Genomic DNA, 26,954 nt, shown 5'->3' with positions numbered 1-26,954 from the left:
GCACAGCTCATTCTATCCAGCTCCATTCCCCCCCCAAAAAATACCCATCCCCTCTTCTTCGCATCACACGAGCCTGCCCTCCATTGACGTCACGTGACTTGACAGCCGCGCCCTCCAATCGGAGAGCGTCGGTCCGGCGCCACGAGCCGACGGCGGCCAATCAGAGGAGGGAGGAGGCGGGATTTGTGCTGGGCAGCAGGTTCGGTTTTACCTTCCCGCCCCCTTTCCCCTCCCCCCCTCTCTCTCCCCTCCACAACTCCCCTCGGGCCCTGTGCAGTATTCGAAAGACTGGGAATCGCGCTGCGGTGCGGCTGGCGCGCGGCCTGTGTGTTGGCGTGAAAGCAGATTTGGTTCGAATCGAGACCCGATCGGCTAGAAGATGCCTCACAGTTTCAAAGCGGGAGACCTGGTTTTCGCCAAGATGAAGGGTTATCCACACTGGCCGGCTCGGGTGAGTATCCCGCTGCCTGAGACGCTTTGGCGGGAGGGAGCGAGAGTCTGACAGGGGAGGGGGAGAAACAAAGCACTAATCAAAACTTTTCGTATTCTACATACGGCACTGGAACCAGCGTGAGGTAAATTGCAACCCATCTGCCATTTGCATGTTGTCTTTTTTTCTCTCGTAGTTAATTCTTTTGTTTCCGTTGATAATTAAGGCAAAGGGACGGCGCTGCCCTGGGAGTTTTTTCTCCCCCCGTAGGAACTTTATTTAAAAAAAAAAGCAAATGTTAACGTGGGGTGGGGGTCTCTTGGCGTGGGATTTGTGCCTGAAAGTTTTTTTTTGTTGGGGAACGGATGTACAGTGGATTTTACTGAACGCACTGGTGGTAATGCGCATGCGTGGCGTTCGGGATACACGACGGGAGTTGTAGTCCCTCCTGTTCGCTGCAAGCGGCCCCGCGCAGGCGTGGATGCCCCGCAGGACTACAGATCCCAGCGCGCAGAGGGCTTCTGTGCACACACCAGCTTTCGCCAACCTATCCCCTGCCAGTGTATCATCATTATCTGACAGGTTACCTGGAGAAAAAAGGTTCAGGTCAAATTTCTTCAGATATTTGAAACTAGATTCAACCAAAATCATTAATTAATATAATGGGTGATCACCTAGCAGCTTTACATTCTGATGTAACAATAATATGAGTCTTACCTCAGTAGCCTTCCTGACTTCTGTTGGAAGATTGTGGGTTTAATTTTGGCTGACCTTCCATAATGCAGTACTGATGGCCTGCCACAGTGTTGGAAATACATCTTTCGGATGAAATCTGCCATCAAGATTCTATGGCACTATTTGAAATAGAGTTCATTTGTTCTGCTGATGTTTATTTTTTAAATAGCACCAGTGACCTGGTCACTTATTTCATTGTTGTTTGTGAGGCTTTGCTGTGTGCAATTTAATTGCCAAGTTTCCTACATTACAATGGGGACTACACTTCCAAATGCTCCTAAGGAACATGGGATCAGGTGTAGACCATTATGCTCCCCGGCTGCTCTGCCATGCATTTGGATCATGGCTGACCTGCCTCCCAACTCCATTGCCACACCGTTGCTTCATCTCCCTTGATAACTTTACTTGATGGAAATTTTTGTCAGCCATAAAAACTGTATTTGTCTGAGCATCCACAGCCTTTTAGGGGAGAGACCATTTGAGTAAAAATGTAATTGCTTGTAAAGTGCTTTGAAACATCCATAATACTGCCATGTTTGCCACTGTAATAAGAGTGTTTCCCTTTGTTGTGAAGCACTTTGGGATGCCAAGAGGATGTGATAAAAAGGAACACTTGCATTTATATAGCATCTTTCATAACTTCAGGCCGACCCACAACCCTTCTGCCTTTTGCTCACCTGAAGGCAAATGAATTGTTCTAAAGGCACAAGTTCCATCTATTTTGTCTGAAAATTGGAAGGAAAACCTAAAATATTGACAAAACTCATTGATACTAGTGTTATGCTTTTTGCTGTCATTTGGAAGCGGGAGTACTGTTCGTTTTTTGGCACGACCTGGCCCACGTGATAATATAAATGCCTTGGATATTTCGGAATGTGATTCTTGGCAGACTTGCAATTACCTGTATTAGTTTGCAGGATAGGCTCAGTGGAACAAAGATGATTTGAACTGCACTTTCGTTGGGAGGCAGGAAAATCGAGAAGTTAAAAACATAGTGGTTACGGAGAGTGATATTAAGGCTGCCAAGAGGCTCCGGTTTTGTAGATTGATTATATTTATTTTATTCTGAAGCTTGATTAATGCATTTAAATTATTAACATTTTGTATTGAAATTGAAAATCGCTTATTGTCACAAGTAGGCTTCAAAATGAAGTTACTGTGAAAAGCCCCTGTCATTATAATTAGAAAAACATTTTAAAAATACACTTTTATTGAGCGATGTTTTGTTGATGATGATTGTGAATGTGGATGTATTGTGGAGATGAAATTATTCTCAAGCCAACCAATTGAGATTTTCCTACTGTTCCCAGTTCTGAATGTGATCACTGGGAGTCAAAACCAGGATTGTGTAGATCTGGAATTTATTGGTAATTCAGAATACTGCAATGACATGTTTACAGTGTACGCCAATATTATGGTGCAGAAATCCCAGGAAATTATGCCATTATGTGTACCATGCCATAATTTCTTGATAATTTTATGCTATTTCCTGGCTGAATAAATTAAACAGATAATTATCATGGACCTGATTCTAATTAAAATCAGTGGGGAGATTGAGTTTGCTTAATTAACACCACCTATGACCTCCACAACCTCTTAGACCATTGGAGAATGGCGCTTGTAGGCTCAAAACATTTGGAATCATAGGAATCTTTTCACTGTAAACATTAAATCTGTTTCCCTAATTATTTTCTTCATTATTACATTGGTCTAGTTATGACTGTATCTAGGATTTCTGGGACAAAGGAACATAAGTTATATATAATCAGAGTAGGTTTTCCATTCCCAGAGTTAAGCTGCCATCCAAATAGAGCTTCTTTAAAAAAATGTAAAGTTGATCATATATCCTCTGCATTATGAATGGAACTGCTTACCACATGCCAATTTGCACCTTCTGACAATATATTGAGCAAAACAGAAATGGCACAAGGATTCCAGACTGCTTTTAATGAGAACAAAATGACTCCGATTTATTCTTGATCTTTCAATAGGAAGTTGGGGGTCACTGCATCGTCCCAGGAACTAACCAGACAGAAATAAAAAATGCCCTAAAGGCAAATTTATGCTTGTTTCTGTCCATTTATTCAATCATTTAAACAACTATTTTAAACACTTCTGGGCCTTGGTGTTGTCTTTGACCTCTGCATCATCATCTGCTTTGCTATTAAGACTGCCTACTTCCACCTCTGTAACATCGCCTGACTTCAGCCCTTCCTCAGTGGATCTGTTTATCATTGCCACCATTGTTACCTCTAGATTTGACTGTTCCAGTGCATTCCTGGCTGGGTTTCCATCTTCTACCCTCCATAAAGGGGCAACACGGTAGCATTGTGGATAGCACAATTGCTTCACAGCACCAGGGTCCCAGTTTCGATTCCGGCTTGGGTCACTGTCTGTGCGGAGTTTGCACATCCTCCCCGTGTGTGTGTGGGTTTCCTCCGGGTGCTCCGGTTTCCTCCCACAGTCCAAAGATGTGCAGGTTAGGTGGATTGGTCATGATCAATTGCCCTTCGTGTCCAAAATTGCCCTTAGTGTTGGGTGGGGTTACTGGGTTATGGGGATAGCGTGGAGGTGTTGACCTTGGGCAGGGTGCTCTTTCCAAGAGCCGGTGCAGACTCGGATGTGCTGAATGGCCTCCTTCTGCACTGTAAATTCTATGATAAACTTGAGCTCATCCTAAACCTTATTGCCTATACCCTAACTCGCACCAAGTACAGTTTTTAGATTTTCGTTCTTATTTCAAATCCTTCATGGCCTTGCTCACCCTTATCTCCTTGCGACCCTCTAAGATATATGCACTTCTCCAATTTTGACCTCGTGTTCCTTGGGTTTAATCACTCCACTTCTGGTGTTCGTGACTTCAGCTGCTTCAGCTCTAGAGTCTCTAGAATTCCCTCCTTAATCTTTTCTGCCTCAGCTCCACTTTCCGCTCCTTAAAGACACTCCTTGAACCAAACTCTTTGTCCAGGCTTGTGGACATCTGACCTAATATCCATGTTGTATAGCTCAGTCTCAAATTTTGTTTACTAATGCTTCTGCGAAATACCTTGTTAAACCTACCATGTTAAAGGAACCATATAAATCCAAAACGCTCGTTTTGTTGAATAGTAGCACATCGGAATTTGTTTTTATAAATAAAAACAAAATACGACAGGTGCTAGAATTTAAAACAAAAACAGAAAAATCTAGAAGAACTCAGTTGGTCTGGCACTGTCTATGGAGAGAGAAAATAGAGTTAATGTTTCGAGTCTGCATGACTCGTCTTCAGAGATCTGACGAAGACTCAAAACGTTAACTCTTTTTATCTCTACAGATTCTGCCAGACCTGTTGAGTTGTCCAACATTTTCTGCAATTTGTTTTTACTTTGGCTGTTAGCTACTCATCTATTGATTCACTGCTGTGCTTGCTATGACATTTACTGATTGCTTTACCAGTAAATTGGCACATAAATTTGCCTCGGAAGGAACAGCCAGTCATGGCATTTGTTAACAAAATCCCCATTGCAGCAAATTTGGGGCCTTTTTGATGTCTTTTATGTAACTACAAGACAGGCACTGGACACTAGGATGTAGTTAAAGCATATTGCTCCGTGTTTGCAAAAACATTCATCATGGAAGTTTACACTGAATCTGAAGAGAGCATTGTATGCTGTATGAAACTAAGCTGAATCACTAGTTGCAGGTTGAACCACCGTGGAGGAAGTGACATAACACCCTGTTATCGTAGAAAATGGACATGAGACCAAGTACAATTTTTTTTCTTCCGACTGGTAATAAAGCTGAAGTATAGATATTATGCATAGATCTGTGGCTTTAAAGAGCATTTATTGAGGTGGTGTTGTTAAACCCCCCCTGGAGACTATAATGCATTTTGTCTACTGTGCACAATTCTTGGGCGGGATTCTCCCGGGCCGGGCCGGAGAATCCCCGCAACCGGGCCACGCCGCCCCGATGCCAGCACGCGATTCTCTGCGGAGCAGAGAATCTGCCATTGGCGGCAGCTGTACGCGGCCAGTCCGCCGATTCTCCGGGCCGAGTGGCCGCTCTAAAAAGGCAGAGTCCCGCCGGCGCCGTCCACACCTTGTTGCAGCCAGCGGGAACTCTGCGCGCAGGGTCAGTGGGCGGCCTGTGTGGGGGGGGGGGGGCCCTCCGATGGGGGCCAGGCCGGCCTCTCACTTCCCTGGCCTATTTTCTTCCACGCCAGCCCCTGAACTCCCGTACCATGTTGCGTCGGGGCTGGCGCGTTGAGGGAGGCCACCGCGCATGAGCCGGGATGGGAGCCTGGGAGCATGAACCGCTCCAGCGCCGTGCTGGCCCCCTGTAGGTGCCAGAATCGGTACTCCCAGCGGCCCGTTCACGCCGTCGTGAAACGCGACGGCATTTCTGACGGCGTGGACACTTTGCCGCCGAATGGGAGAATCCCGCCCCTTGTCTCCATATTCTTAATAGGATACATAGGACCAAAATAGAATTTACAAGGATGATGTCAGCATATGGTGGTATCCCATCAGTAGCGATTGGATGGGTTGGGGTTACTTTTTCCAGAAACGAGGGAATGCTGAGAGTTGACCTGATCGATGTCATTGAGATTATGAAAGATGTAGAGAAGATGGTTCCATTTCATTATTTAAATAAAAATTTAGGGTACCCAATTCTCTCTCTTTCTCCAATTAAGGGGCTATTTAGTGTGGCCAATTCACCTACCTGCACATCTTTGGGTTATGGGGTGAGACCCACGCAGACATGGGAAGAATGTGCAAACTCCACATGGACAGTGACCCGGGGCCAGGATCAAACCTGGGTCCTTGGTGCTGTGAGGCAGCAGTGCTAACCAGTGTGTCATCTTGCCCCTCTATTCCACTTCATTATTAATTGAATCTGGGGACCATAAATGGTCACTAATAAATTCAGGAGCGAACTCTTTCCACAGAGTAGTTAGATTGTAGGGCATGTTACCGCAAAGAGTAAGTGAGGCGAATGGCATGGATGCATTTAAGGGGAAGCTAGATTAAACATGTGAGAATGCAATAGAAGGATATGTTGGTGGGGTTAGTTGAAGTAGAGTGGGCGGAGGCTGATATGGAGCATAAATGGCAGCATGGATCACTTAGGCTGCATGACCTGCTTCTGTACTGTACACTAATGGAGCATTGACATTTCAGCGATAATAGATTTGTAAATATTTTAATATGGTGAAGACACCTGGTAAAGTTTTCACTCTGTTTGAGTTTTCTACTTCAATACAATAAATCACACATCTGTTCACATAAGATTCACGTGATGTAAATATGAGTTTTACTGTGCTGCTAAGCATAGTTTTGTGTGTACACTCTTACTTGTATTCTTACCTTACCTAAAAGGAGGAAAATACAGCAAACTCTCAGGTGCCATACGTTATTAAATCTTTGTTGAACCAATAAGCCAGAATGGATTGGAACAGGAGAATTCTCACACTGGCCTTACTTTTCCTTCTTAAAGGAACACTTGATGTGTGGAATTATGGCTGTAAACCCAATCTGTTGTCACTTTGACACAGTCAAACATACACGTCCTGCTTTTGTTGTAACATAGATTTTCTTAAAGTGCCTGGAGGAGCTACTTCATGAATTGCATTATAAAGTATTCTGCTTTTACATCAACCATTCTGCATTGTTGAAGTAACATTTACTGACTATTCATAGGTTTGTAGAATAGCCTTTTAAAATTTGTAATGCATTCATCACTTATGACTGATTTATACTGAGGTAGGAGGCATGATTTAACCATGAACTTGGTAGTATCCAATGATGGAAGGGCTGTTTTAGTGGAGGCTACCGTTGTATGGGAAGAACCTTGTCTAGTTGCAGAACAGTGTATTGCAGGAACATAATAATCATAACCTAAGCATAACCAAACCAATAAGAATATCAGAGATAATTTAATTGAGTCACTTGATTGCAGTGTGATCCATTATTATGTTGTAGTTGGATGTTTTGTAGTTTTTTTCAAGGAGGCAAGGGCAACACAGTTTTGGGTACTGCATTGGGAAGAATATTACAGGCACAGAAAGGGTACTGCAAAGATTCACTAGAAACACCTCGGGAGGATTTAATGGAGCTTTTTTCCCAATTAAAAAAAAAAAAATAATAATAATGCTCCGGATGTAGGTTTCAATGGCAGTTTCTAGGGGCCAGGCATTTCTTTCATATCCCCTGTTAACGAGAGAAGGTGGCAGCAGGTTGTATTCTTGAACCACTGGATGCAACTGAGTGGCTGGATTTTTAAGCAGTTTCAGAGGTAAGTTCAGAGTCAGTCACAACACCTGTACTGATACAAGCCTGTTTATTCTGGCTATGTTTTTATTCAAACTGAATCATTCCTCAAACAGCCATGGCTGAATTTGAGCTTGCGTTCTATTGAATGGATTATTAGTCCAGGCCTCTGAATTCCTTTTCAGGAACTGTGCTACCAGACCCTTGTTGAGGTAGGAATTAATGGAGGATTGTTCCCTCTGGATGACAAAATAACAAGACGTGGAATCGGGTTTATCATTAGAATAAGAATAGCGGAGGTTAGAAGAATTTTTGAAACTGTTATTTGGAATGTGGACTGTAGTGCCATGAGTAGCTTTTGAGGCAGAGATTCTATAATTAGAAGGAAATTGGATACAGGATTAAAATGAAAAATAAAATGAATAGAGGATTGGGACTGGAACTAGGTAAGAGTAGCTGGCCAGGTTATTGTGATGGCTCACAGGAAAGAATCAAAACAAAAGTGAGCATTTGTTTACTAACCAGTAAAATATAGTCTATCTTATTTAGAAATAGGAAGGTACATTTGGAATTACTTCTGTGTGTGTTCTACAAAACACGGGTGGCACAGTGGTTAGCACCTCTGCCTCACAGCTCCAGGGACCTGGGTTCAATTCCGGTCTCGGGGGACTGTGGAATTTGCACTTTCTCCCCGTGTCTGCTCCGGGTTGCTTCCGGGTGCTCCGGTTACCTCCCACAGTCCAAAGATGTGCAGGTAGGTGGATTGGTCACGTTAAATTGCCTCTTAGTGTCCAAAGATTTGAGTGGGGTTACGGGGATAGGTTGGATGTGTGGGTTTAACTAAGGTGCTCTTCCAAGGGCCGGTGCAGACTTAATGGGCCAAATGGCCTCCTTCTGCACTGTTGGGAGCCTATTCCATGAGAATAACCAGTTTTGAAATTTTTACATTGGTCAACATAAGTGCTTGTTTAGTCCCACCTATCAGCACATTGGGTGAAATGTAGTTGCAATCAATTATTACTCTTTTGCTTCAGTTAAGTCGGCTTTAGTTAAGTCTGTCACTGACAACTAATGTGCCAAATTTAACAGCAAGATCTAACTTAATTCCCATCTCATTTGACTTCCTGGCAGAAAATTCGAGCTGTGGTGGAATCTGGTTCAGGGATGCCTCGTAGGGGATTTGAGTCTGGTACAGTGGTGCCTAAGTTTCCCTCGTTGGGCTCTGAATAGCACTTCTAATTCTCCCACAAAGGAGAGGTTTAAAATCTACTATTTTTTGTCATCCAGGGTGATAGCCTGATGGAAAGCTAAAGAAGCTTATTTACAAAAAAATCATTTCGAGTACCCAATTCATTTTTTTTCCAATTAAAGGGCAGTTTAGCTTGGTCAACTCCTGGAATCTGGCACATCATAATTGAAGGTTCTTTTATTTTTCTGCCTCCGTAGATAGTTCAGGCAGTGCCTTATTGGGCCACCCCTCCACCAACATCCTGACTCCCTCCCTCCCCACCACCCTCCTTTCCCCTCTCTCCCCACCACCCCCTTCCTTTCCCTTCTGTCGGTACAGAGGCAAGGGTATCTGGTCTCTCCAGCGCAAAGTTTAGTGCTTGTACCATTTGTTTTTTGTAGAAATGTGTTGTGAACTGTTTTAATAATCAGAGTATCCACCCCTCTCCCCTCCCCGTACATTGGTGCTGAGGGGACGGTACCCTGTTTCTCCAACACAAAATTTGTGTTTGTATCGTTTGCCCTTGTATATATTTTTTACTGTTTCAAGAAAAAGATGTGACCAATCCACCTACCCTGCACGTATTCTGGCCGCGAGGTTTGCTAGTGTCACACGGGAGGGTTTAAACTAGTATGACAGGGGAGTGGGTACCGGAGCAATAGGCCAGAAGGTGAAAAATTGAGGGAGAACTAGGGAATAGGGCCAGTATGGCTCCGAGAAAGAACAGACAGGGAGATGTTGCTGAAAACAGCGGGACTGGTGGCCTGAAGTGTACCTGTTTTAATGCAAGAAGTATACCAGGTAAGGCAGATGAACTTTGAGCTTGGATTAGTATTTGGAACTATGATGTTGTTGCCATTACAGAGACCTGATTGAGGGAAGGACAGGATTTGCAGCTAAACGTTCCAGGAATTAGATGTTTCAGGCGGGACAGAGGGGGAGGTAAAAGGGGTGGAGGAGTTGCACTACTGGTTAGGGAGAATATCACAGCTGTACTGTGAGAGGACACCTCAGATGGAAGCAAGGCTATATGGGTAGAAATCAGGAATAAGAAGGGTGCAGTCACAATGTTGTCGGTTTACTACAGGCCTTCCAACAGCCAGCGGGAGATAGAGGAGCAGATGGGTAGACAGATTTTGGAAAGGAGTAAAAGCGACAGGGTTGTTGTGATGGGAGACTTTATCTTCCCCAATATTCATAGATTATCATAGAATTTACAGTGCAGAAGGAGGCCATTCGGCCCATCGAGTCTGCACCGGCTCTTGGAAAGAGCACCCTACCCAAGGTCAACACCGCCACCCTATCCCCATAACCCAGTAACCCCACCCAACACTAAGGGCAATTTTGGACACGAAGGGCAATTGATCATGGCCAATCCACCTAACCTGCACATCTTTGGACTGTGGGAGGAAACCGGAGCACCCGGAGGAAACCCACGCACACACGGGGAGGATGTGCAGACTCCGCACAGACAGTGACCCAAGCCGGAATCGAACCTGGGACCCTGGAGCTGTGAAGCAATTGTGCTATCCACATGGCTACCGTGCTGCCCCTCGACTGGGACTCACTTAGTGCTAGGGGCTTGGACGGGACAGAGTTTGTAAGGAGCATCCAGGAGGGCTTCTTAAAACAATATGTAGATAGTCCAAGTAGGGCAGGGGCTATACTTGGGGAATGAGCCTGGCCAGGTGGTAAAAGTCTCAGTAGGGGAGCATTTTGGGAACAGTGACCACAATTCAGTAAGTTTTAAAGTGCTGGTAGACAAGGATAGGAGTGATCCAAGATCACCAAAGAGAAGGAATTGGTGGATGTTGAGTCTGCAGAAGGGTGTGCAGATAGCCTGGGTCACATTGAGATCCAAAAAGACGAGGTGTTGGACATTTTGAAAAAATATTACGGTGGATAAGTCCCCAGGACCTGATGGGATCTACCCCAGAATACTGACGGAGGCATGAGAGGAAATTACTGAGGCCTTGACATAAATCTTTGGATCCTCACTGTCTACAGATGATGTCCCAGAGGACTGGAGAATAGCCAGTGTCGTTCCTTTGTTTAAGAAGGGCAGCAAAAGACTTCCGGTGACGGCGGGCGGGAGGCGGCCGCACAATGGAGAGCCCCCGCTCGAGAACGGCAATTTCGGGGCTTTAAGCCCGGTCCCAGGGTCCACGGAGGCGGCAGAAGCAGGGAGAAGGCACGGAGGAGGCACTGAGAAGAGACGGGAGGGAAAAAACCCCCAAAGAAAAATGGCGAGGGTGAGCAAAAAAAACGGCAGACAAAAAACCAGCTGGAGGTCTGTCGGGGAGTGGAAAGGTCACCGCGGGGTCACCAGGAAAAATGGAGGCTGGAGCACCAGGGAAGGCCGCACTGCTTACGGCCGAAGAAATAACCAAGGTGATGGCTGCGGAATTTGAAAAGCAGTTGGCGCAGATTGCGAAATGCATGGAGACGGTGAGGAAGGAGATGAGGGAGGTTTTGAGTGTGCTGGTGGAGGAGGCGGTTTCCCCGGTGAGGACGGAGGTGGCGAGCGCAGTGGCGGAGGTGCGAGAGCAAGGGGAGGCACTGAAGGAAGTGGAGGAGACGTTATTGCAGCACGGTGATCAACTTGCCTCGATGGGGAAAGAGATGCGGAAGGTGATGGATACTAACCAGGATCTGCGAGGAAAAATGGAAGACCTGGAAAATAGATCCAGGCGACAGAACTTGAGGATTGTGGGGCTGCCCGAAGGAGTTGAAGGACCAAAGCCGACTGAGTATTTTGCCGCGATGCTGGCAAAACTATTGGGGGAGGGGGAGGACCCCTCCCGATATGAACTGGATCGGGCTCATCGGTCGTGGAGGCCTGTACCAAAGGCGAGTGAGCCGCCAAGGGCAGTGACTCTGTGCTTCTGTAGGTACAGGGTGAAGGAGAAGGTCCTGAGCTGGGCCAAGCAGAAGCGGGTGGTGCAGTGGGCTGGAGCTGGTATACATGTATACCAGGACTTTACGGTGGAGCTGGCAAGGAGGCGGGCTGCCTTCAACCGGGTGAAGAGGGCACTGTATCCAGTCCTTCTGCTTTGGCAAACTCCTCCGCTGCTTCCGCCGTTCCAAAATAAAAGTCCCTGAGCTTGTACGTCACCCTCAGCTTCGCTGGATATACAATGCCGCACCGCACCTTGCTAAGGAGTTTGCCAAAGCAGAAGGACTGTGGCAGAACTGACAAATTGAGGAATGGCCATGTGCCGATGTAACCTCATGACTGTATTTTCTTCTTTTTTGTATCACTGCGCGCGGGTGTAGAGGCTAAAGGAGCCAATGTTGTATATATTTGGACATGGGACGGGACTTTGACTCGAAATTAGAGTTCTTTGGGGTGTAGGTGGATATGCGGGGTTTGTGTGCTAAAAGGGGATCTTTGGGCTTTCCTGGGGCCGGGCAAGTGGGAAAGGGACCTGGGCGGGGGCCTCCACGCTGGCCGGTGTGTGCCGGCCAGTGAACGGGAGTGAGGTGGGGGGAGGGGCTGCGGCTATCGGAGCCTGGCAGAACAGGGTCCGAGTGGTCTAGCCGGGGTGGAAAGTTGGGGGGGAAGGAACCGAGGGTAGGGGGAGGAGTTTTACAAGAGGCAGTGGACGGGAGGAGCTGGAGTCCTGGGATGGGGGGGGGTGAGAGCTGTGTAAGATTAAGGGTGACTACGGGTAATCGCTGATTTATTTTTGTCATTTGTTTATGTAAACATGCGGGTTGAGGTTTGGGGATTGGTGGGTAGATGGGATCGTTGTTGTTATTATGGGGACTGACATATCTTGCTGATTATTGTTTATTGTTGATGGATGTAAATGTGGGAGAAAATGTGAAAATGGAGGAGAATAAAAAAAAATGAAGGGCAGCAAAGATAATCCAGGGAAATTACTGGAGAGAATTCTTCAAGACAGGATCTACTCCCATTTGGAAGCAAGTGGACGTATTAGCAAGATGCAGCACTGTTTTGCGAAGGGGAAGTCGTGTCTCGCTAACTTGATAGAGTTTTTCGAGGAGGTCACAAAGATGGTTGGTGCAGGTAGGGCAGTGGATGTTGTCTATTTGGACTTCAGTAAGGCCTTTGACAAGGTCCCTCATGGCAGACTGGTACAAAAGGTGAAGTGACACGGGATCAGAACTGAGCTGGCAAGATGGATACAGAACTGGCGAGGTCATAGAAGGCAGAGAGTAGCAATGGAAGGGTGCTTTCCTGATTGGAGAGTTGTGACTAGTGTTCCGCAGGGATCAGTGCTGGGACCTTTGCTGTTTGTGGTATATATAAATGATTTGGAGGTCTGATTAGTAAGTTTGTGGACGACACAAAGATTGGTGGAATTGCGGATAGCGATGAGGACTGTCGGAGGATACAGCAGGATTTAGGATCGTTTGGAGACTTGGGCGGAGAGATGGAAGATGGAGTTTAATCCGGACAAATGTGAGCTAATGCATTTTGGAAGGTCTAATACAGGTAGGGAATATACAGTGAATGGTAGAACATACAGTGAATGGTATTGACAGTCAGAGAGATCAAGGTGTACAGGTCCACAGGTCACTGAAAGGGGCAACACAGGTGGGGAAGGCGGTCAAGAAGGCATACGGCATGCTTGCCTTCGTTGGCCGAGGCGTTGAGTATAAAAATTGGCAATTCATGTTGCAGCTGTATAGAACCTTAGTTCGGCCAAACTCGGAGTATAGTGTTCAATTCTGGTCGCCACACTGCCAGAAGGATGTGGAGGCTTTAGAGACGGTGCAGAAGAGATTTACCAGGATGTTGCCTGGTATGGAGGGCATTAGCTATGAGGCGAGGTTGAATAAACTCAGTTTGTTCTCACTGGAACGACGGAGGTTGAGGGGCGACCTGATCGAGGTCTACAAAATTATGAGTGGCCTAAACAGAGTGGATAGTCAGAGACTTTTTCCCAGGGGGGTCAATTACTAGGGGCATAGGTTTAAGGGGCAAGGTTTAGAGGAGATGTACGAGGCAAGTTTTTTTACACAGGGTAGTGGGTGCCTGGAACTCGCTGCCGGAGGAGGTGGTGGAAGCAGGGACGATAGTGACGTTTAAGGGGCATCTTGACAAATACATGAATAGGATGGGAATAGAGGGATACGGACCCCGGAAGTGTAGAAGATTTTAGTTTAGACGGGCAGCATGGCCGGCACAGGTTTGGATGGCCGCAGGGCCTGTTCCTGTGCTGTCCATTTCTTTGTTCTTTGTTTTTTTGGGTTGTGGGGGTGAGACCCACGCAGACACGGGGAGAATGTGCAAACTCCACATGGACAGGGGGCCGGGATCGAACCCGGGTCCGTGGCGCCATGAGGCAGCAGTGCTAATCGCTGCACCACCGTGCCACCCTGGACAGCCGAAGAAGCTGTGCACTTAGAATTTCAGGCAGTACAGATGACCTTAGTGGGACCTAACATGCTTATACAAAACAAGATCCCACCAACTTTGGGTGGGTGTCTTGCTGCTTGCTCAGGAGAGTTTAAGTTAAATTCACAACATAGAATACTGGCAGTTTCAGGCCCGGTAACTAAATGACATTTAACTGCTTACCAATCCAGTTTTCACTGGGTTGGTAGGATTAACATCATCCACATATTTAATTTGCTTAAGTGATCAGGTTGTTGACATTTTTGATATTAAAGAAGCTATACATCAACTAAAACCTAAAGCGTGGTCTGAACATCAAATTTTTACAAGTCATGCTAAAAAAAATTAATTTTCTAGTTGCAAGCAAGTACTTAAGGCATGTTATCTCTAGATAAAAACGTTTTGAAATGATTAATTGTGCGTGCCTATGAACTTCCTTTAAACTTAGATTCTGTTGTGAGTTTGGTAGCAGATGACTTTCTCTCTGTAATTTGGTGCTTTGCCTTTGCAGTTACTCCTTTTAATTGACTCTCCTTTTCGATTGTGAAAGTTTCATGTAATGTGAGGGAATTGAGATGCTTTTGCCCCAAATTAAATCTTATTCTGTATTTGAAGTGGTCTGTCTTCGGCTTGAATACTTCAAATGAAAATCATCCTGTACTCAAGTCAAGGTTACGTTCACTGTATGTGAATCTTAGGATCACTCCAGTGCAGAAGTAGACCATTCGGCCCATCAAGTCTGCATCAACCCTCTGAAAGAGCACTCCATCCAAGCCCACTTCTCCGCCCTATCCTAATAACCCCGGAACCTAATCTGCACATCTTTGGATTGTGGGAGAAAACCGGAGCACCGGAGGAAACCCATGCAGACACTTGGAGAATGTGCAAACTCCACACAGTCAGTCACCCGAGGTTGGAATTGAACCCGGGTCACCGGCGCTGTGAGGCAGCAGTGCTAACCACCGTGCTACCCAAATGTTTTCTTAAGTGGATGCCAGAATGAATACATTTGTATAAAATGTGAATTTAGGGCTTAAAACTATTTGATTAGAATATGTTTTCATATTATACATAAGGAAGGCTGACACTCCAGCGCAGTGCTGGAGAAGTGTTGCACTGTTGGAGGTGACATGTTTTGGATGAAACGTTAAACCGAAGCTCCATCTTGGGTGGATGTCCCCAAGGCATCCCAAACTGGGGAGTTACTGGTTACTGCTTGTGTCTGGTCCAATACTTATCGCTCAATCACATCACAGAAACAGATTCTCTGGATATCATCATCACGTTGTTGTGGGAGTTTGCTGTGTTCAAAATGGATGCCATGTTTCCTACATTACAACAGTAGCTACACGTCCATAGTACTTTAATGGCTGTAAATATGTTTGGTGGTTATATAAATGCAACCCTTTATTTGTCATTGGAGGTAAATTTGACCAGTAGTCAGTGCTAAATGAGCTGATTTCTACTCGCGCCATGAAGCCAAGTGATTCTATCTGGCCAGAGTAGCACCAAATTCAACTTACCTCAGCAAGGCACAGAAGAGAACAGGTAAGTTGGATGTCTTTCACCAGCGCTGCCTTGGTAAGATCCTGTGCATCACCAATGAGGAAGGGCTACAAGAGGACTGGTCAGATGCACCTGCGAGGACATTAATGAGGGTGAGTGCTGGCAAGACATGCCCTTTGCGTCCTGGACATAGGTGCCCAGCCAGAGTGGCAGTAGAGTGGACACCGCAAAGCTGAAGCAGAAGACGAGGACAACCAAAGAAGATCTGGCAAAGCATATTTAAGTGAGACCACCAAGAAGAGCGCACCCACCTAGTTTGGAACAGAAAACGTTGCGATGGACTGTGACTAGTAGGCAAGAAAAGGTTGAGATTCAACAGGTAGTGTTTCAGGACCAGGAACAATACATAACCTCAAGTCAAGATCTCTGCATTACTACATCTGCAATGGACTTAGGAACGGGAAGATAGTTGAAGTGAATGCGCAGTTGGGAAGTGTTGCAGTGCAAGTGAATGCGCAGTTAGGAAGTGATGCAGTGCAAGTGAATGCGCAGCTGGGAAGTGGTGCAGTGCAAGTGAATGCGCCGTTGGGTAGTGGTGCAGTGCAAGTGAATGCGCAGTTGGGTAGTGGTGCAGTGCAAGTGAATGTGCAGTTGGGTCGTGGTGCAGTGCAAGTGAATGTGCAGTTGGGTAGTGATGCAGTGCAAGTGAATGCGCTGTTGGATAGTGGTAAGGTGCAAGTGAATGTGCAGTTGGGAAGTGGTGCAATGCAAGTGAATGCGCAGTTGGGTAGTGGTGCAGTGCAAGTGAATGCGCAGTTGGGTAATGGTGCAGTGCGCGTGAATGCACAGTTGGGTAGTGGTGTAGTGCAAGTGAATGCACAGTTGGGTAGTGGTGCGTGCAAGTGAATGCGCAGTTGGATAGTGGTGAGGTGCAAGTGAATGCGCAGTTGGGTAGTGGTGCAAGAGCAGAGAGCTTGAGATTCTTGTAGCGTTGGGACCAGTTCTGGGGCAGAATGGACTTAATAATAGCGGGACCGGTTTAATTTGGGCAACTTTGGGTCCACAGGGGGTTAACTGGTGCATTTGGGGAGGGATTAAACTAATTTGGCAGGGAGGCAAACTAGGATGTGCCAGGTGAAAGACTACTGGTGAAAGCCAGAAGGGGGGAAAAAACAACAGAATAAAAAATAATGTTGAAGGGGGAAAAAAATTACTTGTAGTGGGAGGAAAAATGCAAGGCAGGCTACCATATTGTTGGAATGCATGTATTAATATGAGGAGTATTATAAATAAACATGATCAGTTGCAGACACAAGTTGTCTTATGGGTTTATGATAAAGTAACTATAACAGAAGTCAAAGAAGACTTGCATTTATATAGTACCTTCCATGATCACCCGGCATCCTGAAGTTCTTTACAACCAATTAAATACGGTTTTTAAAAAAATTTGGAGTATCCCAATTCATTTTTTTTTCCAATTAAGGGGCAATTTAACGTGACCAATCCACCTAACCTGCACATCTTTTGGGTTGTGGGGGCGAAACCCACGCAAACACGAGGAGAATGTGCAAACTCCACACGGACCGTGACCCAGGGCCAGGATCAAACCTCGGTGCCGTGAGGCCGCAGTGTTAACCCATTGCGCAACCCTGCTGCCCCCCAATTAAATATGTTTGAAGTGTACCTGTTGCAACAAAATGAGACCTGGCTTAAACCTGGGCAGGAATGGAAACTAAACATAGTTGGCTACAATATATTTCAAAGACATTGGAAAAGGAAATGAAGAGGTTGGGGGTAAAGGGGTGGCAGTATCGATCAAGGATAATGCAGTTGTATTTATTCAGTAACTATTGGTGTTAAGAAACTGAAAAAAAAATGTTACGGTGCAGGGTGTTAACACCACACAAACTGTGAGATGGAGGAGCAAATCTGTAGAGAATTTCCAAAGGAATGTAAAATATAATAGAACACACAGGATTCCAGTGGCCCAATGTGAACTGGGGGGGGGGGTACATAAAGTAAGGACAAGGAGGCTGAAAAACCTTTTTGTACAAATTTCTATCCCAACAAGAGAGGAACTGTGTTCAATCTAGTTCTATGGAATGAAGCTATCCAGTTGAGCTTCCAGTGAGAGAACATCTGGGAATAGTGATAATATTTTTATGGAAAGGGATACAGAACAATTAAACCATGAAAATACAATGACAGGCCTTCAGGGCAGAGATGTTTGGGTTAAAATTGGGTATATTTGCCAAAACAGGAACTATCTCCATGAATGATAAAGGAAATAGTTAAAATAAAACAAAAAATGGCATGCAATGATAACATCAGGTGGAGGTTGCAGAGTGTGCAAGGGGATATTGAGGATCTTTATGGACAAAAAGGGTGTTTGTGTATAAAATGTACTACTGGAATAATCTCTCTGTTGCACTCCTGCTTGCTCAGGTGTATGTGTCTGGGATTCATTTAGAAATATTGATATAAAGTATCAAAGTACTTTTGAATTTCTTGTCCATTTAGAACAGCAAGCATGATTCAGTGTTTTGGCGTACAGAATTGCAGTTTGTAGCTTTGAGGTGTGATGCATTGCTATTGGTTTAAAGGATGCTCAGCACGGTCTGAGTTAAGACCTTGTTAGATTGAGTTCAACAGAAGTTATTCAGTGACACACGAACTTGAAAGAGTAAGAAAAACCAAATTGTAAAACTTTTGATGGAAGTTAAAAGTAGAGATAAAGGAAAGGGCCTAGAAAATAAATCGAATAACCCCGACCAGTGTAAGACAGTTTGTCTTTTCTTTGCAACTTACAGAATTCGGCTGACAAACTTGTATCAATGGCAATTTTTTTAACTTAACTGATTTCTACAACTTTTGCTTTAATTGTGAAAGGAACAAATTCCTCTTGATGGAAAATAGTTGTGATTGTTTTTGCCTCTTTAAGATTCTCACATTTGCCATAGAGGGCGGGGCTGATCCAGGAAAGCGTGGTTTTTTTTCCCGCGCTAGGGAGATGATGGTGGGAAGATAGGCGGAAGGAGGATGAGAGTTCCACACACGGGGGGTGGGGGTGGGGGGGGGGGGGGTCAGTTGGAGTCAGCTGACTTTCGGAAGCATTATGGGGGGAGTAACCATGCTAGATGGGGATCTAGCGGGGTGGTCAACTGGGTTGCTGCTGCTGGGAGCGAGAGGGAGCTGGTAAGGGGAGAGGTGGTCGGGACGGGAGTGCGCCGCCTGGGGGACGGGTGAGTGCGTGGGACTGGCCTAGAATAGGGGATGGCTCGTCGGCCGGGCGGGGTGGGCGACCCCCCCCCTCCAAATCCGGTTGATCACGTGGAATGTGAGAGGCCTAAATGGGCCGATTAAGAGGGTCCAAGTGTTCGCGCACTTAAAAGGACTGAAGGCAGACGTGGTCATGCTTCAGGAGACGCATCTGAAGGTGGCGGATCAGGTTAGGTTAAGGAAAGGATGTGTGGGACAGGTGTTCCACTCAGGGTTGGACGCAAAAAATAGAGGGGTGGCGATATTGGTGGGGAAATGGGTGTCGTTCGAGGCTAGGAATATAGTGGTGGACAACGGTGGTAGATATGTGATGGTGAGTGGTAGATTGCAGGGAAAGGAGGTTGTGCTGGTAAATGTATATGCCCCGAACTGGGACGATGCGGGATTTATGAAGCGGATGCTGGGACGTATCCCGGACCTGGAGGTAGGAAGCCTGGTAATGGGGGGGGGGGTTTGAGTAGGGCACTGATTTCGAGGGTGGCAGGAACGGAGTACTCGGCCATAGCCGTTTCAGATCATGCCCTGCACTAGGTGGATCTGGAACTAGGTGAGGAGAGGGAACAGCGCCCACTCTGGCGACTGGATGTGGGACTATTGGCGGATGAGGGGGTCTGTGGAAGGGTGTGGGGATGTATTGAGAGGTACCTGGAGGCCAATGATGATGGCGAGGTCCAGGTGGAGGTAGTATGGGAAGCGCTGAAGGCGGTGGTTCGGGGAGAGTTGATCTCCATTAGGGCTTACAAGGAGATCTGCTGGCCCACCAGGTTGCTGGCCCACCAGCTTCGTAAGAGGATAGCGGCGAGGGAAATAGGGGGAGTTAGGGATGAAACGGGAACTACGGTGTGGAGTGCAGGGAAGGTAAATGAGGTGTTTAAGACCTTTTATGAGAGGCTATATAGGTCCCAACCCCCAGAGGGAAAAGAGGGGATGCAACAGTTTTTGGACCAACTAAGGTTCCCGAAGGTGGAGGAGCAAGAGGTGGCAGGTCTGGGGGCGCCAATCGGGGTGGATGAGGTGACTAAAGGGCTGGGAACATGCAGGCAGGGAAGGCCCCGGGACCAGACGGGTTCCCGGTGGAATTTTACAGGAAATATGTGGACTTGTTGGCCCCGCTGCTGGTGAGAACCTTTAACGAGGCCAGAGAAGGGGGGACTCTACCTCCGACCATGTCGGAGGCGACGATATCATTAATCCTGAAGCGAGATAAAGATCCGCTGCAATGCAGGTCATATAGGCCTATCTCACTCCTGAATGTAGACACCAAGTTGCTGGCAAAAGTGCCAGCGTCGAGGATTGTGACCCGGGGGTGGTGCATGAAGACCAGACGTGGTTTGTAAAGGGGAGACAATTGAATGTCAACGTGCGACGTCTGTTGGGGGTGATAATAATGCCCCCAGCGGAGGGGGAGGCAGAGATAGTGGCAGCGATGGATGCAGAGAAGGCATTCGATAGGGTAGAGTGGGAGTATTTATGGGAGGTTTGGGTTCAGGGAGGGGTTTGTCAGTTGGGTCAAACTCCTCTATGGGGCCCTAGTGGCAAGTGTAGTCACAAATCGGCAGAGTTCGGAGTATTTTCGGTTACATAGGGGAACAAGGCAGGGGTGCCCCCTGTCCCCATTACTATTTTTGCTGGCAATTGAACCACTGGCCATAGCGTTGAGAGACTCCAGGAAATGGAGAGGGGTGGTTAGAGGGGGAGAGGAACACCGAGTGTCACTCTACACAGATGACCTACTGCTGTACGTGGCGGATCCTGTGGAGGAGATGACAGACGTTATGCAGATACTGAGGGAGTTTGGAGATTTTTCGGGATATAGGCTTAATATGGGGAAGAGTGAGCTTTTCGTAGTACACCCTGGGGATCAGGGAAGAGGGATCGACGGCCTGCCGTTAAGGAGAGTGGAAAGGAGCTTCCATTATTTGGGGATTCCGGTAGCCAGGAGCTGGGGAACTTTACACAAACTCAATCTGACGCGGCTGGTGGAGCAGATGGAGGAGGATTTCAAGAGGTGGGATACGCTGCCGCTGTCACTGGCGGGCAGAGTGCAGGCGATTAAGATGATGGTCCTCCCGAAGTTCCTATTTGTGTTTCAATGTCTCCCTATATTGATCACTAAGGCCTTTTTCAAGAAAATAGATAGGAGCATCATGAGTTTCGTGTGGGCAGGGAAGACCCCGAGGGTAAGGAGGGGGTTCCTGCAGCGCAGCAGGGACAGGGGGGGACTGGCGTTGCCGAATCTGGACGATTATTACTGGGCCGCCAATGTGGCGATGGTTCGCAAGTGGATGAGGGAGGGAGAGGGGGCGGCGTGGAAGAGGCTGGAGATGGCGTCCTGTAAAGGAACGAACCTAAAGGCGCTGGTGACGGTGCCGCTACCGCTCTCCCCGAAAAGATATACCACAAACCCAGTGGTGGCGGCAACCTTAAGGATCTGGGGGCAATGGAGGCGACATAGGGGTGTGACGGGTGCCTCGGTGTGGTCCCCGATCAGGAATAACCATAGGTTTGTCCCAGGAAGGATGGACGGAGGGTTCCAGAGCTGGCATCGGGCAGGAATTAGGAGATTGAGAGACTTGTACATTGACGGGGAGTTTGCGAGCCTGGGAGCGCTGGAGGAAAAGTATGAGTTGCCCCTGGGGAATATCTTTAGATACATGCAAGTGAGGGTGTTTACGAGGCAACAGGTGAGGGAATTTCCGCTGCTCCCGACACAGGGGATCCAGGATAGAGTGATTTCCGGGGTATGGGTCGGGGAGGGCAAAGTGTCCGAAATATATCAGGAGATGAGAGACGAGGGGGAGGCGCTGGTAGAGGAACTGAAGGGAAAATGGGAAGAAGAGCTGGGGGAGGAGATTGAGGAGGATCAGTGGGCTGATGCCCTAAGTAGGGTAAATTCCTCTTCCTCGTGTGCCAGGCTTAGCCTGATACAATTCAAGGTTCTACACAGAGCACACATGACTGGAACAAGGCTGAGCAGGTTCTTCGGGGTGGAGGACAGGTGCGAGAGGTGCTTGGGAAGCCCGGCGACCCACACACACCTGTTTTGGTCGTGCCTGGCACTGGATGAGTACTGGAGGGGAGTGGCAAGAGTGATTTCAAAGGTGGTGAAGGTCCGGGTCAAGCCAGGCTGGGGGTTAGCTATATTTGGGGTAGCGGAGGAGCCGGGAGTGCAGGAGGCGAAAGAGGCTGATATTCTGGCCTTTGCGTCCCTGGTAGCCCGGCGAAGGATCTTACTCATGTGGAAGGAAGCGAAACCCCCCCGGCGTGGAGGCCTGGATAAACGATATGGCAGGGTTCATAAAACTGGAACGGATGAAGTTTGCATTGAGAGGATCGGTTCAGGGGTTCTCCAGGCGGTGGCAACCGTTCCTTTACTATCTCGCGGAACGTTAAGGGAAAATAGATCGTCAGCAGCAGCAGCCCGGGGGGGGGGGGGGCACTTTTTTTTGTTACTTTGCTAGTTCACTATTTTATTTTAATAATGTTACTTATTAGTTATTGTGTTATCTTTTGATTTGTAAGGTGGAAAAATTGTGTTTGAAAACTTTAATAAAATATATTTATATAAAAAAAAAAAGATTCTCACATTTGTGACTCCTGAATTGGTACAACACTGGTCATAAACCCGTGGAGTGGAGGATTTCTTCACTGTGTAATAAAAATCTTTATTAGTGTCACAAATCTCTGCATTTGTGCTCCAGCACTTTGTGCCTTCATTTGTTGGTCCTACCTCTTGCCACAAATATTTGCATGAGCTGATGATTTTTTTGTGACTCCTTGTCTGTCTAGAGACTGAGTGCTAACACAAGGTGCCAGGATAGAATCTATATGTTCCTGAAATTTGTTGTGGGTAATTAGTACTAGTCATTCACTGTACGAATGTATCTGTTACTGTTTAAGCAATATGCTTGCTTTACTGAATTATGGGACTCTTATTAGCCGTAGCCGTAGTTACGTGCTTGCAGATAGCCAGTTAGATTTGCTGTTTAACATGTTATTACATTTGACCTGCAAGCTGTCAATGTATTGCATAGTACCTTGTGATTTGATAACATCAGGAGAGCGGGACTGGAATGGTGGCACAGTGGTTAGCACTGCTGCCTCACGGCACCGAGGACCCGGGTTCAATCCCGGGTCACTATCTGTGTGGAGTTTGCACATTCACCCCATGTCTGCGTGGGTCTCACCCCCACAATCCAATGATGTGCAGGGTAGGTACATTTTAATTTAAAAAAAACATCAGGAGAACAAGACCTGTATTTAGTATTTTCAAGTGACGTTAAACCAGTCCCTGAAGCACTATGCCAGCTGCAACTTTCGGTAGACACTGTGACTAAACTTGAAACTTGTAGTTATTGATGAATTTCAGCTATTGGTTCACTTGCACTCTGCACTTTGTTTATTTCCTCTTGTTATTGCCATAGCCTGCAATGCAAATACAGTAACAATTCTATGCATATTAACTCATCCGAAATAGTAACTCCCAGCCGCAGACCGGCGGTTTGAATGATTTTGATGTTAACTCTCAATAGTTGCTCAATAACTATATTCAGTGGCATTGCCGTCACTGAAACCCCATCAACAACACCCTGGTTATCCATTGACCAGAAGCTAAACTGGACTAACCGTATAAATACCACGGCTATGAGAACATGTCAGAGGATAGAAATTCTGCAACAAGTAACTCCCCAAAACATGTCCACCATCTACAAGGCACAAGTCAGGAGTGTGATGGAATACTCCCCACTTGCCTGGATGAATGTGGCACCATCCAGGTCAAAGCTCATCATGCTTCGCCTTTAAAATTCGCTACCTCCCTGGCATGCAGGAAAAAAACCGCAAATGCAGTTTGACTTGCTGTTCATGGGCAGGGTGGTGTGGCAATTGAGGTGGGCAAAGGGGCAGTGTATGAGTATTGGGAGAAGGCCAGCTGTCTCTTGGCCCACCAAATAAGGTGACAGGAGACGGCCAGGGAAATTGTTCAGGCTAGGGATTTGGAGGATAGGCTGGTCTCTGGCCCAGAGAATGTGAATGGAGTGTTTAGGGCCTTTTATGAGAGGTTGTATAGGTCGGAGCCGCCGGAGGACGAACAAAGGATGGGAGAGTTCCTGGGGGTGGTTGGAGTTTCCCACAGTGGAGGAGGAATTGTGGGAGGTGCTACTGGACCTGGAGGATATTCAGATAGCGTTGAAGCAAACGCAGGCAGGGATGGCATCGGGACCGAATGGAAGTTTTTGGATCAGTTGGATCCATTGTTGCTGGGCATGCTTAGGGACTCTTTGGCAGGGGGCGCCCTCCCAGAGACGTTGGGGCAGGAGTCCATGTTGCTGCTCTTTTTATTAAAAAAAAAAGAATGAGGACCCCACAAGAGTGTGGGTCATATTGCCTGATTTCTCTGTTAAATGTAGGTGACAAGTTATTTGGGATTAAGGTTGGAGCCTTGCCTCCTGGAGGTAGTAGGGGAAGTATGGGGTTTGTGAAGAGCCAGAAGTTTTTGTCGAATGTGCATCGGTTGCCGAATGTGGTGTTCATCCCTGTGGCCAGGCCGGTACCGGAGATAATTGTATCATTGGCCGTGGAGAAGGCATTCGACCAGATGGAGTGTGGGTACCTTTTTGCGGTGTTGGAGAAGTTTGAGTTTGGTCCTGGGTTTGTGTCGTGGGTGTGGTTGCTGTATGCGGCCCTGTTTGCTAGTGTTTGCACCAACACCATAAGCTCTGGGTCCTTTTGGTTGCATTAGAGTACGAGGCAGGGTTGTCTGATGTCTCCATTGTTTGCGTTGACAATTGAGCCATTGCCATTGCTTTGAGGGCCTCAAATGCATGGAGTGGGATCATTAGAGGGGGGGGTAGAACATAGGGTGTCGGTATACACTGATGATTTGCTTATGTTAGGGACCTGGGGTCATCTATAGGGAACATTATGGGTATTTTGCAGTACTTTGGTGCCTTTTCCGGTTATAAGTTGAACATAGAGAAGAGTGAATATTTTGTGGTCAGTGCATCAGGGAGGGGAGCCGGTTTGGGGTTGCCGTTTTGGTTGGCGGGGGCTAGTTTTTAATACCTCGGAATCCAGAGAACAGCTTTGGAGGTTGAATTATACAAGCCTGGTGAGTAGAGTTAAGGTGGACTTGCAGAGGTGGGATAGTCTCCCATTATCGTTGGCGGGCCCGGTCCAATCAGTTAAGATTAATATCTTGCCGAGATTTCTATTTTTATTTCAGTTTCTCCTGGTGTACCTGTCCAATTTGTTTTTTCGGAAGGGTCTAGCGGCTTGTTTCCACGTTTATTTGGGCGGGTATGACCCCGCGGTTTCGGAGGGGATACTCCAGAGGGAGAGACAGGCACATTTGCTGTATTGTTATTGGGTGGTGTAGCCACCTAAAATGGCTGATTCCCTATTAATTTGGCCAAAACCTGATTTAAAATGGCTAACCGAAAAGGCTGATGGGAAAAGCAGCCAATAGGACACAAACGGACAGCTGCAGACAGAATAGCGTATTCGGCTCTGGGGAAGTTGGCCCAGATCGATACCTAAGACTATTAGCAGCACATCAACACAGACATCTGCAGTTTAATCGGCTATCCCCGGGAACAATTGCAACATATTAGCAATTGAATGCCGGGCCAGACCTCTCGCGCCTGCATTGGCTGAAACAAAGACAGGTGAACGACCACCCACCGATCGAGGAATCGCCCCATTATTGGAGCATATCGAACCCAGTGATTGGGAACAAGTCCAATCACTTGGGACTCAGGGTCAAGGGCCGCCCCGAGAGGTGGGAAGCCCCTGGGGGCCAAGTTCAGATCTCTCTCTCTCCCTTCTTCTGCTCGCAACCTTCGCAAGAACATCGACTAGAAACAGTAAGTCTGACTCCAGCGATCGCTACCCGATAGAGATTCCTAGCCATCGACCCATATCAGCCTTTTGAATCCCGCAGGCCAGATCCAATTCGATAAACCATTCGTTTCCCTGACCTGGTGGGCCATCCCCAAAAGTTAAGTATTGGCCAGTAGTGGTAGGTTTTGATATAGATAGTAGGATTATTGTGTAAGTATTGATTGCTGTACATAATAAATGACCATTGATTTCAATCTTACTAAGCGGTGTGCTGACTTATTAATCATAACTTGAGCTTGAACCACGTGGCGGTATCAGAAAGATACCTGGCGACTCGTGAGCAAAGGTGACATAATCAGAGCTAATAAAACTAAGGCTAAAAAGAGCAACAATGGCCAGAGCGGAGAGGTGTTGGGGTGGTGCGGAAACCTGGGGCCTCTCTGGGCTCAGATAGAGTCAGGGTCATGTAGGGGGACAAGTTTGGGGGCATTGGTAACAGCGCCACTTCTGTTGGTGCCGGCAAGTTACTCGACAAATCCAGTGGTGGTGTCCACGCTAAAGAGATGGAGGCATCTCTGCCAACATTTTCAGTTATAAATTCCTCCATCTGAAATTAGTGGAAGCTGCTCATATAAACTTGTCGCATTGTAATTACATCTTCACACCAATGGAGACAGATTAACTCCGACTAGTGTGAGGGTCTGATCCAAGTTTAAATGAGCAATTTTTATTAGATGTAGGAATTTATAGTGGAAATATAAGCATAGAACATGTGATTTGCAAGCAGGGCTGAATTACACTACATGTTCCAGTCCAGTTATTCACAATTTCATCTGAAAGTTGCATGTGTATCTGAAATGGCATGGGAAATTGATGCATTACAGATTAAGAGAAATGGAAGACAAGGAAAATAAACAGTCAAAAAGCTTTTGTGACTAAAGGTGTGCCTAAATGGAAAGCTTTCTGGCTTACATTAAAGAAGCGATGAGCAGAAGTGTGGACATGTTCTTTTCTTGCCAGCTTTCAGTTTTCTGTAACCATTAATTCCTTATAAGTTTACAGTAGCATAGGTTCTAGTTGCCCTCCAATACCTCAGTCAAATGGCCATTATTCAAATAGGAGCTTTGTATAAAGTGTTGCCAAGCTCCCTAGCCACATGGGCAGCACTGCTGAATGTAATCCATCTTCATATGCACTTTTAATAATGTTGTTGGGTCAAGATATTTTCCAATTTCCATCCAACCTCAGGTTGTGGAGATCATCTGTAGCGTCACGAAGGCATGCCTTCTCAACCTTGCCCCTCGCCCAGGGTGTGGT

At 46.7% G+C, this 26,954-nt stretch overlaps 1 protein-coding gene and 1 long non-coding RNA gene across 2 annotated transcripts in view; one reads left to right on the top strand and one right to left on the bottom strand.

Annotated features, from left to right (window-relative positions):
* Nucleotides 1-237: 237 nt before the first annotated feature.
* The window catches only part of hdgfl2 (HDGF like 2), a 109,021-nt gene continuing 82,304 nt past the window's right edge, over nt 238-26,954 (top strand). Inside the window, exon 1 of the mRNA XM_072482728.1 lies at nt 238-451. Within this exon, the coding sequence (XP_072338829.1) occupies nt 380-451 (72 nt within the window). The 5' untranslated portion in view covers nt 238-379. The remainder of the gene's footprint in view (nt 452-26,954) is intronic.
* Nucleotides 1,215-26,954, bottom strand: part of LOC140395199 (uncharacterized) — a 52,355-nt gene continuing 26,615 nt past the window's right edge. Inside the window, exons 2-3 of the long non-coding RNA XR_011936125.1 lie at nt 15,536-15,650; nt 1,215-1,284 (exon numbers count right to left, since the gene is read on the bottom strand). This is a non-coding gene — a long non-coding RNA (uncharacterized lncRNA). The remainder of the gene's footprint in view (nt 1,285-15,535; nt 15,651-26,954) is intronic.

Source organism: Scyliorhinus torazame, chromosome 18 (genome assembly GCF_047496885.1).
Source record: "Scyliorhinus torazame isolate Kashiwa2021f chromosome 18, sScyTor2.1, whole genome shotgun sequence".
NCBI lineage: Eukaryota > Metazoa > Chordata > Chondrichthyes > Carcharhiniformes > Scyliorhinidae > Scyliorhinus > Scyliorhinus torazame.
Note: the sequence above shows the minus strand (reverse complement) of the source record. Positions and strands in the feature narration are given on the sequence as shown.